At 40.4% G+C, this 17,474-nt stretch overlaps 1 protein-coding gene across 1 annotated transcript in view; it reads left to right on the top strand.

The window, feature by feature from the left end:
• The window catches only part of MYRFL (myelin regulatory factor like), a 113,876-nt gene that overhangs the window by 34,525 nt on the left and 61,877 nt on the right, over positions 1-17,474 (top strand). Inside the window, exons 6-9 of the mRNA XM_012788736.2 lie at positions 7,559-7,626; positions 7,727-7,991; positions 8,751-8,842; positions 14,851-15,001. Of these exons, the coding sequence (XP_012644190.2) occupies positions 7,559-7,626; positions 7,727-7,991; positions 8,751-8,842; positions 14,851-15,001 (576 nt within the window). The remainder of the gene's footprint in view (positions 1-7,558; positions 7,627-7,726; positions 7,992-8,750; positions 8,843-14,850; positions 15,002-17,474) is intronic.

Genomic DNA, 17,474 nt, shown 5'->3' with positions numbered 1-17,474 from the left:
TGTCTGTTTGCTGTCATGGCAATTTCTTTGCCTGTGCGGAAGCTTTTTAATTTGATCAAGTCCCATTTATTTATTTTTGTTGCTGTTGTGATTGCCTTTGGTGTCTTCTTCATAAATTCTTTGCCTAGGCCAATGTCTAGAAGAGTATTTCCAATGTTTTCCACTAGAATTCTAATAGTTTCACCCCTAAGGTTCAAGTCTGTTACCAAGCATGAGTTGAGTTTTATGAGAGGTGAAAGGTGTGGGTCTTGTTTTTGTCTTCTACATGTGGTTATCCAATTTTCCCAGCATCATTTATTGAATAAGGATTCTCTTCCCCAGTGTATGTTTTTGTCTGCTTTGTCAAAGATTAGTTGGCTATATGAGAATGGTTTTATATCTGTGTTCTTTGTTCTGTTCCACTGGTCAATGTCCCTGTTCTTGTGCCAGTCCCAAGCTGTTTTAATGACTATAGCCTTGTAGTATAGTTTGTGGTCTGGTAAATTGATAGCTCCTATTTTGTTCTTATTGCCTAGGGTTGATTTTGCTATTTGGGGTCTTCTCTGCTCCATACAAAGGGTAAAATTATTTTTTCTATATCTGTGAAAAATGATGATGGTATTTTAATAGGGATTGCATTGACTCTGTAGGTCACTTTGGGTAGTATAGGCATTTTAACAATGTTGATTCTGCCAACCCATGAGCATGGCATATTCTGCCACCTTTTTACATCCTCTGCTATTTCCTTCTTCAGTGTTTCATAGTTCTCTCTGTAGAGGTCTTTTACCTCCTTAGTTAAATATATTCCTAGGTACTTTATTTTCTTTGTTGTTATTTTGAAGGGAATTGAGTCTTTGATTTGGTTCTCACTTGTACTGTTGTTGGCGTATATGAATGCCTCTGATTTCTGTGTATTGATTTTGTATCCTGAGACTTTACCAAATTCATTTATCAGATCAAGGAGTCTCTTGGTTGAATCCTTGGGGTTTTCTAGGTATAATATCATGTCATCAGCAAAGAGTGAGAGTTTGATCTCTTTTGCTCCCATTTGGATGCACTTAATTCTGCTCTCTTGTCTGATTGCTGTAGCAAGGACTTCCAGCACTATGTTGAATAGAAGTGGAGATAGTGGGGAACTTTGTCTTGTTCCAGTTCTAAGTGGGAATGCTTTCAATTTTTCCCCATTCAGTATGATATTGGCTGTGGGTTTGTCATATATGGCTTGTATCATTTTTAGGTAAGCCCCATCTATGACTATTTTGTTGAGCATTCTTATCATAAAATGGTGTTGAATTTTGTCAAATGCTTTTTCTGCGTTTATTGAGAGGATCATATGGTCTTTGTTTTTGCTTCTGTTTATATGGTGAATTACATTTATAGATTTGCGTATGTTGCATATGTATTCCCTGTATCCCTGGGATGAAGCCTATTAGGTTGTGATGGATTATTTTCTTGACAAGCACCTGGATTCAGTTGGCTAGGATTTTATTGAGAATTTTTGCGTCTATATTCATAAGGGATATTGGTCTGTAGTTTTCTTTTTTGTTGCATCCTTTCCCGGTTTTGGTATCAGGGTTATGTTCGCTTCATAAAGTGTGTTGGGGAGATTCCATCCTTCTCAATGTTGTGGAATAATTTCTGCAGGATAGGCACTAGTTCTTCTTTGTAGGTGTGGTAGAATTCAGGTGTGAAACCATCTGGTCCAGGAATTTTCTTTTTAGGAAGGTTTTTTATTGCTGTTTGAATTTCAGTACTTGATATTGGTCTGTTCAGGAATTCTATTTCTTCCTGGTTTAGCCTAGGGAGGCTGTGTGTTTCTAAGAAATTGTCCATTTCCTCTACATTTTCCAGTTTGTGTATATAGAGGTTTTTGTAGTATTCATGAATTATATCTTGTATCTCCATGGCATCAGTTGTAATTTCTCCTTTATTGTTCCTGATGGAGTTAATTAGAGATTTTTCTTTTCTGCTTTTCGTTAGTCTAGCCAAAGGTGTGTCAATTTTGTTTATTTTTTCAAAGAACCAACTTTTTGTTTTATTAATCTTCCATATGGTTTCCCTGTTGTCAATTTCATTTAGTTCTGATTTGATCTTGATGATTTCACTTCTTCTGCTGGGTTTGGGATTGGTCTGTTCTTCTTTTTCTAGCTCTTAGAGATGATTCATTAGGTTGTCTATTTGTGATCTTTTAGACTTTTGGATATAGGCAGTTACGGAAATAAACTTTGCTCTCAGGACTGCTTTAGCTGTGTCCCATAGGTTTTGATAACTTGTGTCTCCTTTGTCATTTAGTTCAAAGAATCTTTTGATTTCCATCTTGATTTCCTCATTTATGAAGTGATTATTCAGCAGAAGTTTGTTTAGTTTCCATGACTTTGTGTAGAAGTGAGAGTTCCTGTTAGGGTTGATTTCTACTTTTATTCCATTGTTATCTGAAAAGATACATGGTATAATTTCTATTTTTTTAAATTGTTTGAGACATGCTTTATGTCCTAGGATATGGTCAGTCTTAGAGAATGATCCATGAGCTAATGAGAAGAATGTATATTCAGTGGTTTTGGGGTATAATGTCCTGTAAATGTCAGTCAGGCCCATTTGTTCTAGAGTTCTGTTTAAGTCCATTATTTCTTTGTTGATTTTCTGTTTGGAAGATCTGTCCTGTGCTGTTAGTGGGGTATTAAAGTCTCTGACTATTATGGTGTTGTTGTTTATCCATTTGTTTAGATCCAGTAGAGTTTGCTTTATGAATCTGGGTGCACCAAGGTTGGGTGCATATATATTTAGAATTGTTATGTCTTCTTGTTGAACTGCACCCTTCACCATTATATAGTGACCTTCTTTGTCTTTTATTACTTTTGTTGATTTAAAAACTAAGGTATCTGTAATCAGCACCGCCACGCCAGCTTTCTTTTGGCTTCCATTTGCTTGACATATTGTTCTCCACCCCTTTACCTTTAGTCTAACTGCATCCTTGCAGGTTAGATGTGTTTCCTGAAGGCAGCAGATACTTGGCTTGTATTTTTTTTTTAAATCTCTTCTTATAATCTCTGCCTTTTAATTGGAGTGTTTAATCTTTTAACATTTAATGTAATTATTGATATTGTTGTATAGTAGTAACCCCTTATCGATGGGGGATATGTTCCAAGACCCCAGTGGATGCCTGAAATTGTAGATAGCACTGATACATACTATACATAAATTTCTTTTTCCTTCCTCACAATTTCATGGATAGAAGATTAGTTCTTATAGTAGATCTTAGCAACTTCAGCATATGATGTTTTTTCCTTTATAGCTTCTCTTTGGCATTTCTGAATTGCCAACATCACTTATCCTGAGTTTTGGGGCCATTATTAAGTAAAATAAGGGTTTCTTGAACACAAGCACTGTGATATGGTGACAGGTGGTCTGTCTGTTTTAGGTAGGCTACTAAATGACTGAATGGTTGGTAGTGTATACAGTGTAGATATGATTGAAAAGGGGATGATTCACAGTGTGATATTTCATCATGATACTCAGAATGGTGTGCAATTTAAAACTTATGAATTGTTTATTTCTGGAATTTTCCATTTATTATTTTTGGACTGAAGTCGATTGTGGGTAACTGAAACCTCAGAAGGAGGGATTATTGTATTTAGGTATGCCCTTTTATTATTTGACCTTTTTGATCCCTTCTGTTTTTTATTCCTCTGTAAATCTTTTCCTGGCTTTTTTTTTATTATTTGAATAATTTTTAGAATTCCATTTTATCTATTGACTAAAGTCAATAGATATACCTTAGCTATACATTTTTGCATTATTTAACTTTTTCACAGTTTACTTAATGAGTTAATATTGCCCCATTTTATGTAAAATGTAGAAACCTTCAACTATATATTCAATAGTTCCATTTATCTCCCACTCCCATCTTTTATGCTATAGTTGTCATGTTACACCTATGTGCATTAAAAATTCCATATAATGGTATAATTTTTGCTTTAAATAGTCATATGTATCTTAAAGAAATTAAGAGAAAAAACAGTTTGCATTCAAATATATGCCATTTTTGATTCTCTACATTCCATCCTACAGTTTCAAGTTTCTATCTGGTATTATTTCCTTTTAGCCTGAGCAACTGTCTTTAACATTTCTTTTTTTTTTTTTTTTTTTTTTTTTTTTTTTTTTTTATTTTATAGTAGAGACGGGGTCTCGCTCTTGCTCAGGCTGGTTTCGAACTCCTGACCTCGAGCAATCCGCCCGCCTCGGCCTCCCAGAGAGCTAGGATTACAGGCGTGAGCCACCGCGCCCGGCCAAACATTTCTTGTTGTCTATGTTTATTGATAAATTCACCTAGTTTTATTTCAAAATGTGTTTATGTTGTTTTCATTCTTGAAGAATCTTTTCATTGGATATCAAATTCTGGCTTGCCAGTTCTGTTTCCCTCTAGCACTTTAAAGATGTTTTTGCACTGTCTTCTGGCCTCTGGGGCTTTTGATGAGAAATCAGTGATTATTTGACTCACTATGACCCTATATTAATGTGCTGTTTTTCTTTAGCTACTTTCAAAAGTTTCTCTTTATTTTTGGCTTATAGCGATCTGATGAACGAGGTGTTGTTTTTCTCTGTATTTGTCTTCCTTGGGATTTGCTGAACTTCTTGACCCTATACATTTATATCTTTTGCCAAATTTGTGAAGTTTTTTACTGTTATGCAGTTACATATCTTTTTTATATAATCCTCTCCATGGGTTCATAAATCTCTTTTTCTCTCTCTTTTTAAAAATTGGGTGTTTTTTTTTTACTCCCTGTTCTTTAGATTGGATGATGTCTCTTGATCTGCCTTCAAGTTATGCTGTGAAGCCCACCCAGTGAATTTTTATTTTTATTTTTAGACTTTTTCCAATTCTAGAATTTCTATTTTCTTTTTTTATAGTTTCTATTTCTTTGCTGAGATTTTGTATTTAAAATTTTTTTTTGCAAGCACATGTTCTACTATATTCAGCTCAGTTATAATGGCTGCTTTAAGATCCTTGTCTGCTATCTGGGTGCTTTCTAGATTGGTGTTCATTGATTGTTCTTTGCCTCCAGGCCAGGCCACCTTTTCCTGGTTCTTTGTTTGTTGAGTACCTGGACATTGTGCATACCTGGATTCTTTCATATTCCTCCTAAGATTATATATACTTTTGCTTCAGCAGGCGATGACGTTGCTTAGACTCGAGCTGCAAACTCTGTGTCTTGGGAAGTGGCCAATTCCTCAGTTCAGTGCTTTTTTTCTTTGGCTGTGTGCAGTTAGCCCCATACATCAAGGGCTCAGGAGTCAGCAAGAGACTTGGGCAGAGTTATTTACAGAATCTGGGGTTCCCCCTCTCTGTATCTTTCTTTTCCAAGACTCCCTTTTTATTTTTCAGCAGCTATGTTTGCCCTCAACTCTGTTTTCTGGTTCTTGGGGCCAGAAAGACTGTGGGTTTTTAATGGATGTTTAGCTGCTCTGTGGTTTTGACTTCAACCAGCCCTCAGGCTAAATGCTGAGAACGAGTAACTCACTATACGAGTGACTTCCAAGTTTCATCACCGCTCCAGAATCTTCTTGCTTTTATCAACTTTCCAGTGTCCTCTTTAGCTAATTTTTGTTGTGCTTTTATTTTTCCTGAGTTTAGAGTGCTTATCTGTGAGAAGGTCAGGTCTAGAAGGAGTTTACCAGTCATATCAGAAGTAAAAGAGTTCCTTGTGATTCTTTCGCATTCCTTATTTATTTGGTTGTTGGTTCTCTGTCTTTAATGTGAAAGGCTTGCTGAAAATGTCTGATCCTTCCTTGTTTGTTGCTGTTTAAGAAGTTCTGTGTGCAAGCCATTATTCTCAAAGGATGAATTTCTTAGTAGAGTGATCAGGCAGAGACAGGCTATTTTCCTGGTAACTTCAAATTATCATTTCCCCCCCTGAGTACATTCAGTTTTCCTTGGGAACAATATTCCAATTTCTTACTGTGGGAAATCTGCAAAGCAGAGTTGAGGAAGGGTCGCACAGTTCAGTGTTTAGATTTTTTATTAATCCTTCCATTTGCAGCCCAGCAGCTGACGCAAGGCCTTAACTCTGCCTGTTGAACTGTATCACAGTTTCTCTGGGTCCATTTCTCCAGAGAGTGAACCTTTCTAGCAGTGTTGGGTGATGGAGGTAGCTTTACGGGGCAGGGAAGCTGATCTAGGGGTCCAGTTTTTCCTGCACAAACTTTCAGCCAACCCTTTTGTTTTCAGGTCTACCCTTATTCCTGAGTTCAGAATATCACGGTGACTCAGTGTCCTGAGATTTTATGGAGTTTTGTTTGATTGGAAAACTTCTTGTTGGCTAGCCCACCATCTCCAGGCAGTTTTGTTTTTCCTTTTTCTATTCTACTAATTCAGCTACCATCCATTGTATTCTGTCTGCTGCCATGCTATTGCAATATAGTCTGCTGTGGTCAGCTTATGTACTCGATGTCCTTTTGCATTTATGCCTCCATATTCCTTTAGATGGTGTGTCTGGAGGAAGGTAAATGTGTGTTCTCCCTTTCCTTACTAATAGGAAGTGAATAAATTCTAAAGAACCAATTTGAGGAGAAAATATAACTTTTCTAGTAAATGATAAAAGCAAGCTTTTCTCTTCATTGTACTATGTTGGAATTTTAATCAAACAAGAAAATAAGATAGAATACTCTCCAAGCAAGAGATTCAAGTAGAGGGTGGTGGTGCTTATGTATGGATGTAGAATCACAGAGATTCTGAAATTTAAGGAACTTGTAGATCTTTTGGGACAGAAGTTGTCACACTTTTTTAGTAGTAGTATACATTTTTTTTAAAATGAAATTTTACTTGCACTTCAATATATAAAACAGAAAAAAGTTATATTCTCCCCAGCCATTTAAAAATGTTCCTTTGTAAAAATCCTGAGCTCTTTTTAAAAACTTTGGGATCCTCTGGAGCACAGATGGAAAATCATTGCTTGAGTGATATCAATTTACATTGCCTTAGCCCAGAGAGTGTATACAACCATCTTTCTGGTATAAGTGCATTGAGAATATTAAGCAGCAATAATTTTTAAAAATATTTTATTGATACATAGTAGATATACATATTTTCAGGGCACATCGATAATTCAATACATTTATATAATTTGTAAAGATCAAATTAGTGTAATTGGGATATTCATCACATTAAATATTTCTCTTTTCTTTTTTTATAAGAAGCCATAATATGAATTAAACTTTATCGAGCACTCACTGTGTTTGGGGCATTATGTTATGGGCTTTGTGTACATTATTTTACTTAGTTCTTACAATGCTGTGAGACAGGTATAGTAATTATCCCCATTTTGCAGACGAGGAAATGGAGGCGTCGAGAGGTTAAGTACTCGTCGGTGGATCATAGCTAGGAAGTGGAAGAGCTGGGACTCAGAGTCCGCTCCCTTAACCATGGCATGACACTGGGCATGGTCTGATGGGCTTTGCCCCCGTGTCCCCAACACCTGGAGCCATCACTGGGTGCTGTACACTGAGGGCTGCCTCCTGTTGTGATAAAAATATTGATGGAATAGAGTGGAACAAAAGAGCAATGCATGTCTCTAATCCCCAGGCAACGCCAGCTCCCAGACACCCCACCCTATTCTGCATCAGACGCATACTGTCCTCTTCAGGTCAAAGGTGAGTGCCACCCACCTTCCGCACATCTTGCACTGTTACTCTTCTTCCTGGACTCTGGGTGGTGAGAAAGAGAGGCACGTGTCGCTGTGTCTTCCCCCAGGTGCATGCTACCGGACCCTGAGGCCCGGCGCGGGGAAGACTCCGGCTGCTTTCCTGCACCCCGCAGCAGCCGCCGCACCTGGCCCGCTGCCCGCGCGCCCGCCGCAGAGCACCTCGGGAACGGGCGAGCCTGGCCAAACCCACGGCGGCTTTCACAACTGCTACCCACACGCCAGTCATCCTGCCACCCCCCTGGGCCACACCGTGTCCTGCCAGCCGGGGATGAGTGGTCCTCACCATCAGCAGCCGCTGTGCCACGGCCCTGGGTAAAGGGAAAGATGCTGAGTTGCGGAAGACCCCCGCCGCCAGCCCCAGCGCGGCCTCTGGCAGTGACCAGCCTGTCCAGGAGATGGCAGTGTTGAGACGTGTATAGGACACGGCAAGGCCCCGGTGTTCTGGGCGCGGATAATCATTTAATTAAAAATCCACTAAACCCAAGGTCCTCATTTAAAGAAAAGCTACAGTGTCAGAAATATTAATACATAGGAAGCTTCTGGGTGATTGAGGATGCAGTGTTGGCTTATGCAGCCTCAGCTAGACTATTCAAGGGAATTGTGAGTGAGTTCTTAGAAAAATGTCAATTAAGCAGTAACTTATAGTCTTCTCCTCTCTCTTCCCTCCTCTCCTTCTTTTCTCCCTTTTAGTCCCCTCTCTGGAAATAGAGGGTAGTAAAAGAGTAAAGGCCATCAAAAATTGTGGTAAAACTCCAGGTAAAAAAAATTTTCAGGTGTAAAATGTATACCTATATTTTATGTCTGAACTTCTCTGTCTCAATGAGTCCTCTGCCTTTCTGCCTTTGAAATGTCTGTGTATTTTTCAGGCAGGTGAATCTCCCAGATCCGCTGGGATAAAAAAAAAAAAACCCAAAACCTTAAGTTTCAGACAAGTAGGGCTCAAGGAACCGTAACTAATTGGAATGAGATTTAGGAAAGAAGAGAAGAGAGACCTGGGAAATTAAATTTGATTTAATGTAACATGGAGAGCAAGGAATTATTCTAACATTCATTTTGGTTTCTTGATTTTAGAGCCTCAATGCCTCCGACCAAGAAGAGAAAGTACACACAGGCACTGGAGGACGCCGGGGACTGCCGAGTGTGGGCCCACCACTCCAGACCAAGTGAGCAGACTGGGCTGGTGACAAGGTCAAGGCCATCCAAGCCTTTCAGGGCTTCTTACCAGCCTTTGAGCGGCCCTAGAAAATTTTCTCTCCCATGGATGGGCAATGATAGGATCTGAGAATTTGTTTCCTCCTCCTTGACATGTCTTTCCTGCAGGCGACATCACACAGGTGGCTCCAGGAAGAGAGGCTGTTCCCACTCTCTGGTTTCAGGCACCATGTGTCTCAGAGGACCCAGGCTCCAGGCCTGTGGCAGCCGTGTGGCATGGCAGTGCCCTCAAGACCCGCCGCCGTGCCCACTGCATCGTTCAGTGCAATCCTTCTCACTTGAATGTGCACAGAGCCATGTGAGGACCGTCCTGGTAAATGCAGATTCCCGAGCAATCTCTGGGGCCTGAGGTCTGCATGTCTAACCAGCTCCCAGGTGGTGGCGATCCTGCTGGTTCACGGAAGGCACTCTGAGAAGCGAGACTCTGGAGGGTTTCTCCAGTGTAGCAGGAAGGTGGAAAGTTGAGGGTTCCCCATACTCACTGCAGACTGGCGAGTGTCTAGTAGAGCTCTGAAATTTTGTATGATCATTTTAGAAGTCTTTCATTGGAATAACCTGATGCCCAGGTGATCAGCCTACCTAGTTTTTTGCCTTATATAACATCTGACGTGACCTGATGAAATTGCAAACTCATTGGTCTTTCGGAGTCTGAAGACTTGGACTTCAGAATTTTCAGATTAAATGCTATGGCGCTTACTAGGAAAAAGGATAATACTCCAAGCCAATTCTGTTATCCGCTGTATATAACAAAATGTCGGCAGTGTGTACAGTGTCCTGAATTCAGGGTGCTGGGTCCCATCTCTTCTATTCAGATATGTCAGCTTGGCAAGAAGTCCAAGATTTCCCTCTTGGGCACCCCCTCCCACTATTGTCCCAACACTCTAGAGGTTTACACCACCCTGAAAGGAGACACGTGGTGTGTCCACACTGGAGTGGCCACACTGGGGTGGGGGAAACTCAGCCTTACCAGCTGGGGCTGTTCCTCTGCCTTTAGCAGCCCCACAGCTAGAGCTGATGCTTTGAGGGACATCTGGCGTCAGCTCCAGCATGGGCTGTGGACGACAACTCACCCTCTCCGCCAGGTCCCACCCATGAGCATCTCCTGGGACTGCCGTGTCAGAATCGCACTGGGCATCCGGCCCTTGTATAAACGAAACCTCTAACTGCTTCCTTTCTCCTTTTACATGGATCCAGCATGGCTGGCAGTTGCTCGACTTTTCTATTTCCAACCCCAGAAATACGATGCTAATGAAAGCCCCCTTTTTGGATAATACAGAATAGAGCTCTCTATCCACCTTCCTATGCCAGATTATCCTAATTTCTTTAGGGCTCCCTGCGGCTAGCCTGAAGCTAGCTTCTTCATGATTCTCCAACATAAAAGGCTGAGTAAATTCGTAGCCAGACGAGGGAACCATCTGTTCATTCTCCTACAGATGCACCAGCTCACTAAGGGATACAGGGCAAGTCACTCAAACCTTCCAAGAGTTTCCTCACCATATCAGATTGTTGCTCAAATCATTCCAGCCATTCCAGAGTGAAGCGCCATCCTGTGATGGTTCTCATGCTGCCAGTGCATGGAGTTTTCACCATCTTCAGAGAACAGCCGTGGAAGAGTAACTGAAATGTCTCAACACATAGGAAATCCTGTATTCCTTGTTTAAGTTCCATTCAAAGGTCCCTGAAAAGCTGACTAAAGATAATTGGTTCCAGACAATCGTTCCACAATGAAAACTAGCAGGTTCCCAGGGCCAAACACAAACGAACAAACAAACAAACAAAAACAAACAAAAAGCAAAGACTTAGTTAACCCAAATGCCACATTTTCGTTATAGTTTATATTTTTAGCAAAAGCTTTCCAGTGGATAACTCTTATTTGATATTGCACAAGCCTAGGGTTTTTAGAAAGGACCTGGGGAAACAGCACATTGGTAGATGAAGGAGGAACTTGTGCCAGTCTTACAGGGGGGAGTAAGACTGATTGGAAATGTTCTAATCTAAATCAGCCCAGAAGGCTTTTCCGGTGACCTTCTCCCAAGTAGTACATTTTGACCAAGGGTTCCAAGAGCCCCGTTTATAGGGCTGACAATGTAGCTTACTGGGTTGGTGTGAGCATATGGAAGATCTTGCTTAGCAAGGAAGCTGCTGGTGGAGGGGCTTCTGCTAGCTGGGTCCTGGCCCCACCTGGTCTGAACCCCAAATATAAGAGGTTCATTGCCTTCCTGGGAGGCTTCAATACTCTTAAATTTTAAACTTCACATATGAAAACATTTTCCAGCCCCGGAGTCATGGCTTTTGGCCCACGACGAGGTACACTGGATGAATTCACACTGTGGAGTAAGAAAAATCACCTGTCTCTTCTCTCCAGGAAATGGGGACTCTCAGAACCTGACTTTTCTTGATTATCAAATGAGAATCATAATTTTTTACTCTACCCATCTCCAAGATTTTTTAAAATTAAGGTGTACGAACATATTTTGACAGGCATTCAAATTCCAGCTGTGAGTTTTCTCCAAAAGGTTGGGACTGGGCCATTTGCTGCCTTCTTCACATTTCTCTCTTCTGTTAGATTCTCTCAAGAGACCTGCAGTCTAGCAGGAAGGGAAGAGCAGGGTTTGAATCCCATCTCTTCCACGTCACAGCTGTGATGCTGGGAGAGTTATTTCAGATCTCTGAACCTCAGTTTCCACATCTGCTAAGTGAGATTAAGAGTCTTTACTTCCTAGCCACTTCAGAAATACGTTTGGCGGTATCCGCTGCAGCATATCCTATAATACAACCGATGATTCCACCCAGGAGCATACCTGGCAGAAACGTGTGCACACGCCTGTCCAAAGACATGCTTAAGAATGCCCATGGCAGCATTATGTATAATAACCACAAAATGAAAATAGCCCCAATGGCCATTGACAGCATGATAAATAGTGGTGTATTTATAAAATAAAGTGCAACAAGGCAATGAAAACAAGCAGAGGATTTCCATTTGCAACAGTAATGGTTGAATCTCATAAATATAATGTTAGGCAAAAGAAGCCAGCATGTAAGTGTACACAGCATATTGTAGTATTATTCCATTTTTGTAACTCGTCTACAGTGTTAGATTCCAGGATAGTGGTCAGTCTTGGGCAGGAGACAGTAATTATTGGAAGGGGACGTGGGGGTGTCCCCTGGAGCGTCAGAAGCATCCTATTCCTTGATCTAGTGGCAGTGACAGAGAATTTGTTTTAAGCAGAAGTATACAATTGTGCACTCATGATCTGTGTACTCTTCTTCATGTATCGTACACTTCGGTAAAGACAGTTATTAAACTAAAGGATCCTTACCTTGGAGATGATTTAAGGAATTGACGAAATACCCCGTGAAGTGTCCGGGACGGTGCCTGTGGTGCAGAAAGCACCAGAGCAGCAGATATTCTTAGTAGTGTGAATAAGAACAAGTCCCAGCATTAGGCTCAGGCTTGCACCTGGAATGCCAGTGTGGGCCTGGGATCTCAGTTACTGGTCCCCGGGGTTTTACCAGCTGATAGCCGTCTCCCAGGGAAGCCACAGCTCTGTCACGCCTGTTGGAGTGGCTGCTCTGGTATCCTTGCTGCTGTGACAGGAAAGGGCAGGCGATGCCGTTGTCCTTGAGGACAATGCCCCCTGCCTCCCGCCCACCCTCCCCACCGGTGTCTGGAGGAGCAGAGCTGGCTTTCGGCTGCTTACCTGGCCACCTAGACCTTGCTGCCACGCTTGAGTCACAAAGGGCCTGAGTTAGCTGCTATTTAGTCGAGTGCGTGGTTAGTTATTTCACATCAGATAGAGTGACATGGAGGCCTAGAACAGAAGTATTTCCCAAGGCTTCTTAGGGATAAGTGAGTCCCTTGACCTGAAACAAGCACAGGTGATAATGACAGTGCCAGTAATGATACCCAAAGGCACTATTGTTTAAAATCTTACTGGTGGTCGACACTGTGCTGTATGTACACTTTACAGACATTGAACCCCTCATAGAACCCCTTCACCAACCCTAACAGACGTCACAGCATTACTCCCATTTTGCAGACGAGGAAACTGAAGCTCATAGAGCTTAAATCATTTTCCTAAGATTGTTGAGCCATGAAGTGTAGAGTTGTGGTTCAAACCTAGGTCTATCTTCCTCCTGAACTCCAAGCTCTTAACCCCTCCTTGACCCTCTCTATTGTAGGAGAGAGGAAGGAAAGAAGGAAGAATTAGTTTCTCCCTTTCTCTGAATTTGGTGTAAGCAGGATAATCATAAAAGAGTTTCTCTTTTGGAAAAGATTTTAGACCAGGTAACTTTGGAGGAGCGAGAGCACAAGGAGCTCCTTGCATTGCTCACCTCCAGGGTTCTTAGTAGGAAAAGAGTTGTTCTGGATTTTGAGAAATCTTTACAAAATGGATGTTTTATAAAAATCAAAAAGAATGCATGTTTTGTTTAAGTGACGTTTAATAGTGATACCCCATGAAAAACAGATTTTTTTTGTGATATTTGGGATCAAAAGAAACTTGACGCAGCTCTATTTATTTTAGGACATCTTCAATGGAAGCATAAAGAAAGGAAAAGTTAGATGAGAAAAAAACAGTCCATCCCCTTTCTCCTGCATTTTCCAAACTGCAGGTTAAGTGGACACATTCAATAGGAGCCAGTGTCCTATTTCTATGTTATTGTTGACAGCCTGCACCTGGGCTTTTGAATGCCCACTATTTCCCTTTCCCTCCTAAGGTCAGGCATGAGTGATGGTAGGGGAGTCAGGAGGAGAGAGAAATGGCAAACATACCAATGGCACTTTACATAAAAATTTTCCAAGGTTGAATTGTATGGTTAAGGAAGCATATTCAAATTAAGACATACAGCTTGCAAAGATTATGCAAAAATAGTAGGTTGCACATGCGAAATTGCTCTTATTTGACCATTTTTGACATACAAAAGTGCCAATTTCATATAATTGATATTGCACACTAACAGGGTCTTCTCTGTTACTTTATCTTGGTTTTAGCTTCTGAAAGTGCTTTCACTTCTACAATCTCATTCTCTCTGCTTGTGTAATGTTGCATGATAGCAGAACACATATTTTGATTTCTACTTTGCAGTTGAGGGAAGTAATACTTTAAGTGAGTAAATATCTCCTCTAAGTTCCAAAAGCTAGTTGAACCACAGAATCTTGGTGCCACAAAAGACCTGTAAAAATTAGAATATATCTGTTGCAGTTAACAAAAACAAAAACCCAAAAACCTCAGACTGCCTTGAGCAAACAAGCAAAATAAAAAACGAACAAACAAACAAAAAACAAAACCAAGGGATCTATTATTGGTTCTTGTAACCCAGGAGTTTAGGATTGGATCCCAGAAGTCCGATCGCATCATCAGGACTGGGCGCCCTTCACTGTTAACTCTGCCTTCTGCTTGCTGTGTGGGCCTCATTCCCAGCTGGGCTTTTCTCTCACCAAAATGGTGCCAGCGGCTCTTGGGATGTATGTCACAGGTTCAAACTTCATGGGAAAGAGTGAGCATCCTTGAACCTGCATTTCCTGAAGTGCGGAGATCCACTCTGCTTGGATAGGATTGAGCCGCACGTTCACATCTGATGCCATCACTGATGCAAGTACTGAGTGATGTCCTTTGATCAGCCGAGTCCCTGCCCTCCTGGCAGTGGGAGTGGACTTCACCGGAACCACATAGACTGGACATGGGGAAAAGCTATGCAGGAAGTAGGGTAGACAGACATTGGGGATGAAGTTACCAACAAGTGTCCACCACCTTCCCTTTGAGATCATGGACCCCAAGCTGCTGCTTTCCCAGATGAGGAACTGAGGCCAGCAGCACATGTCCTCTCTCTAGCACTTGGCACTTCCCACGTGGTCACTCTGCCCCATGTATGGCCCACTCAGTAGCTCCTTGCTGCTGTCTGTGAGTCTGGGGAGAACAGTCTGGTAGGAATCTCTAATCCACCTATTTCTTTGCAGTGACAAGTAGGAGCCACAGCAGTGAAGTACAGAACCACGACAGTGAGGGACAGAACAGGATGCCCATGGACCAGTGCTCTCCCGTCCTGAAGTGGCAGCCATACCAGAATGATCCTTGGCACAGCTTGTTAAACAGTCACTATGAAAAACTGTAAGTGGCCTTAGCAACGCCTTAGGGTGGGCTGGAGGGTGAGGGGAGAAAGGTGATACTAAATCTCAGGGCTAAAAGCAAACGCTGGGGCTTTGATGCCACCCCTGGCCAAAGGGACGGGTGAATGAGAAAGTATCTTACTCCTCATGTTTTGCATCCTAACAAATGAAGAGCTGGGACATGGGTTTCCACCCTTCAGGAATCCAGACTGGTGATTGTATCTCATTATAATTTGCTCACTCCATGATGAATGGAGAGGAAGTCTTTCCGGGATCACACGCCCAGTTTAAATTAAAAGCTGGAACATGGAGATTCCCGAAATCACTGACATTAATCTTGCAGTTAACTTACAATATCATAGGATACTTTTCTTGGGACCATATTAAATGGTTAGCCCATGACCATCCTCGACATTGTGCTGTAGATCAGCATTGTCGAGTTCTTTGACAAAATATCCTGCAGCAATCGTACTAGGTGGTTTCTTTGTATTAAGACACCAAAATCAAATTATATGATATATCCTAAAACTGGAAAAGTTTCACCCTATTTTTATGACATTATCATTTCAAAAAAGAAATGTAGACTCATGCATTATTGCCCTTAAACATCCTTTAAACCTTCTCTTTATTCCTTGGGCTATAATTTACCTACCTAAATCTTCTAGAATTTTCATTAGTTATAAATCCTTCTTGAAACACTAAAAAATGTTAATGGCTAAAGAATAGGATTTTCAAATTATAAATATAATGCAAAGTGAGAAATGTTGGGCTATAAACCTGAAGGTCTTCTTGATATTTTCCAAATTCAAATATAGTAAAACTTATCACTAGGAATTTTATGTTGTATGGACTAGAAGGAAGGAATAGTTTCCTTAAAATCTATAGAGTTAATGAGACTTTGGGAGTTGGTATATTTAATAGGAGGCAAAAGGAAGATAATTGCTTATTGTATCACTGAAATGTCGTGAATTTATGTCTTTTCCACTGTATCCAATTAGAAAAAGAAATGAAGGGTCCATACGTCTTGGCTTTGAGTCTTAACTTTCATTTGATTTTCTTTTGAGAATTGTTCCATGTTCTATCTTAAATATGAGTACAGAGGTATGAAACCATCACACACAGGCACACTGTTTTAATTAAAACCCTTAATGCCTCCCAGCCTCTATGCACCAAGTTCATCAAGTATTCACGGTAACTGTCCTCTCTCTTCTTATTTAAAGAGATATTTAGGTTTATTGTACAGCCTATCTCTGCCCCAGAGATAGACCTAGATCTAGAAAAAAAGAACACAGAAGGTATCAACTCAAAAGTATAGAAGCAGATTTATGTTGGATATTTAGCCATAATTCATTTTTCCTAAGCAAAAAAGGAAGGCAATATTGATCCAGATTAAAATTGGGTCCCTCCTGATTTTATTACTTATATCACTGAGACAGAAATATCATTGTCTTTTCTTCAATAGTTATGTCTAACTTGTTACAAAAATATTATTCCCCTAAATTACCTAAGAACAATAAAGTTAGGGCATTAAACATTTATCAAATCTTTTTTAATGATATTTTAAACCTTTATTATCAAAGAGCTTTTAAAAAGTAAGGTTAGTTGACTTTACACTTAATTTTTGATATCAAAAGCATAATTGCCATTCTTAGGTAAATAGAATAGATTTCTATAATCAGAGATTGGTGTTTAAGGTTCAGAATAATCTTTAGCAGTATAATTCTTGTTGGTTGATTAAGCTTCTGCTCACATCCTTAGATTTTAGGCTAATGCTCATATCTGAGCCATGAGCCTAACCTTCTTCCTTCAGAGTTTTTGACAGTTTAGCACGGAATATCATTTAAAAAAATTTCCTTTTCTTTCAACCAAGACAGTTCTTATTACCCTTGTAGTAAAAGCTATATAATTCTATCCATCTAGTCTTTAGATGAGCAAATTAGCAGATTAATTCTAGAAGTCTGGGTCAATATAAAGTTCCCAGATGGCATAAGACTGTGATCTTTAAACTGTTATCAAATTCTTCATTCCATGGATTTTCTTTTTGCTGCTGGCAGGCACTGTGATTGTGGAGCCTTTGACTGATTGGCTACTTGAGGGTAATCAATGACCCAGTAACTTGATCCACTGAAGAGGTGTTCAACTTGCAAAAAACATGAATGCTCTTTTCCCAAGAGACTTTTTAGTATCTTCTGTTTCTGGAATTAGAGGAAAGTACAGAAATTCTATGTTGTTCATTATAAGGACAGCCATCTAAACTGAGATCCCAGGTTGCAAAGATCTGTATAGTAGTTGAGTAGTGAGTACTGCCCTCCTCTGCTTGTAGTCCTGGGAAAGAACTTCTTTCTTTTGAAAAAAAACCCCACATTTAGGAACCTTGATGAATTAAAAACTATGCTTTGTATCTTTAGTATATATAGGAAAAATTCACCAAAGAGGTTTTAAACTTTTATATTCTCTATTTGATAATGTTACAC

Source organism: Microcebus murinus, chromosome 10 (genome assembly GCF_040939455.1).
Source record: "Microcebus murinus isolate Inina chromosome 10, M.murinus_Inina_mat1.0, whole genome shotgun sequence".
In the NCBI taxonomy this organism is placed as follows: Eukaryota; Metazoa; Chordata; class Mammalia; order Primates; family Cheirogaleidae; genus Microcebus; species Microcebus murinus.
This window is presented reverse-complemented; position numbering and strand designations above follow the sequence as displayed.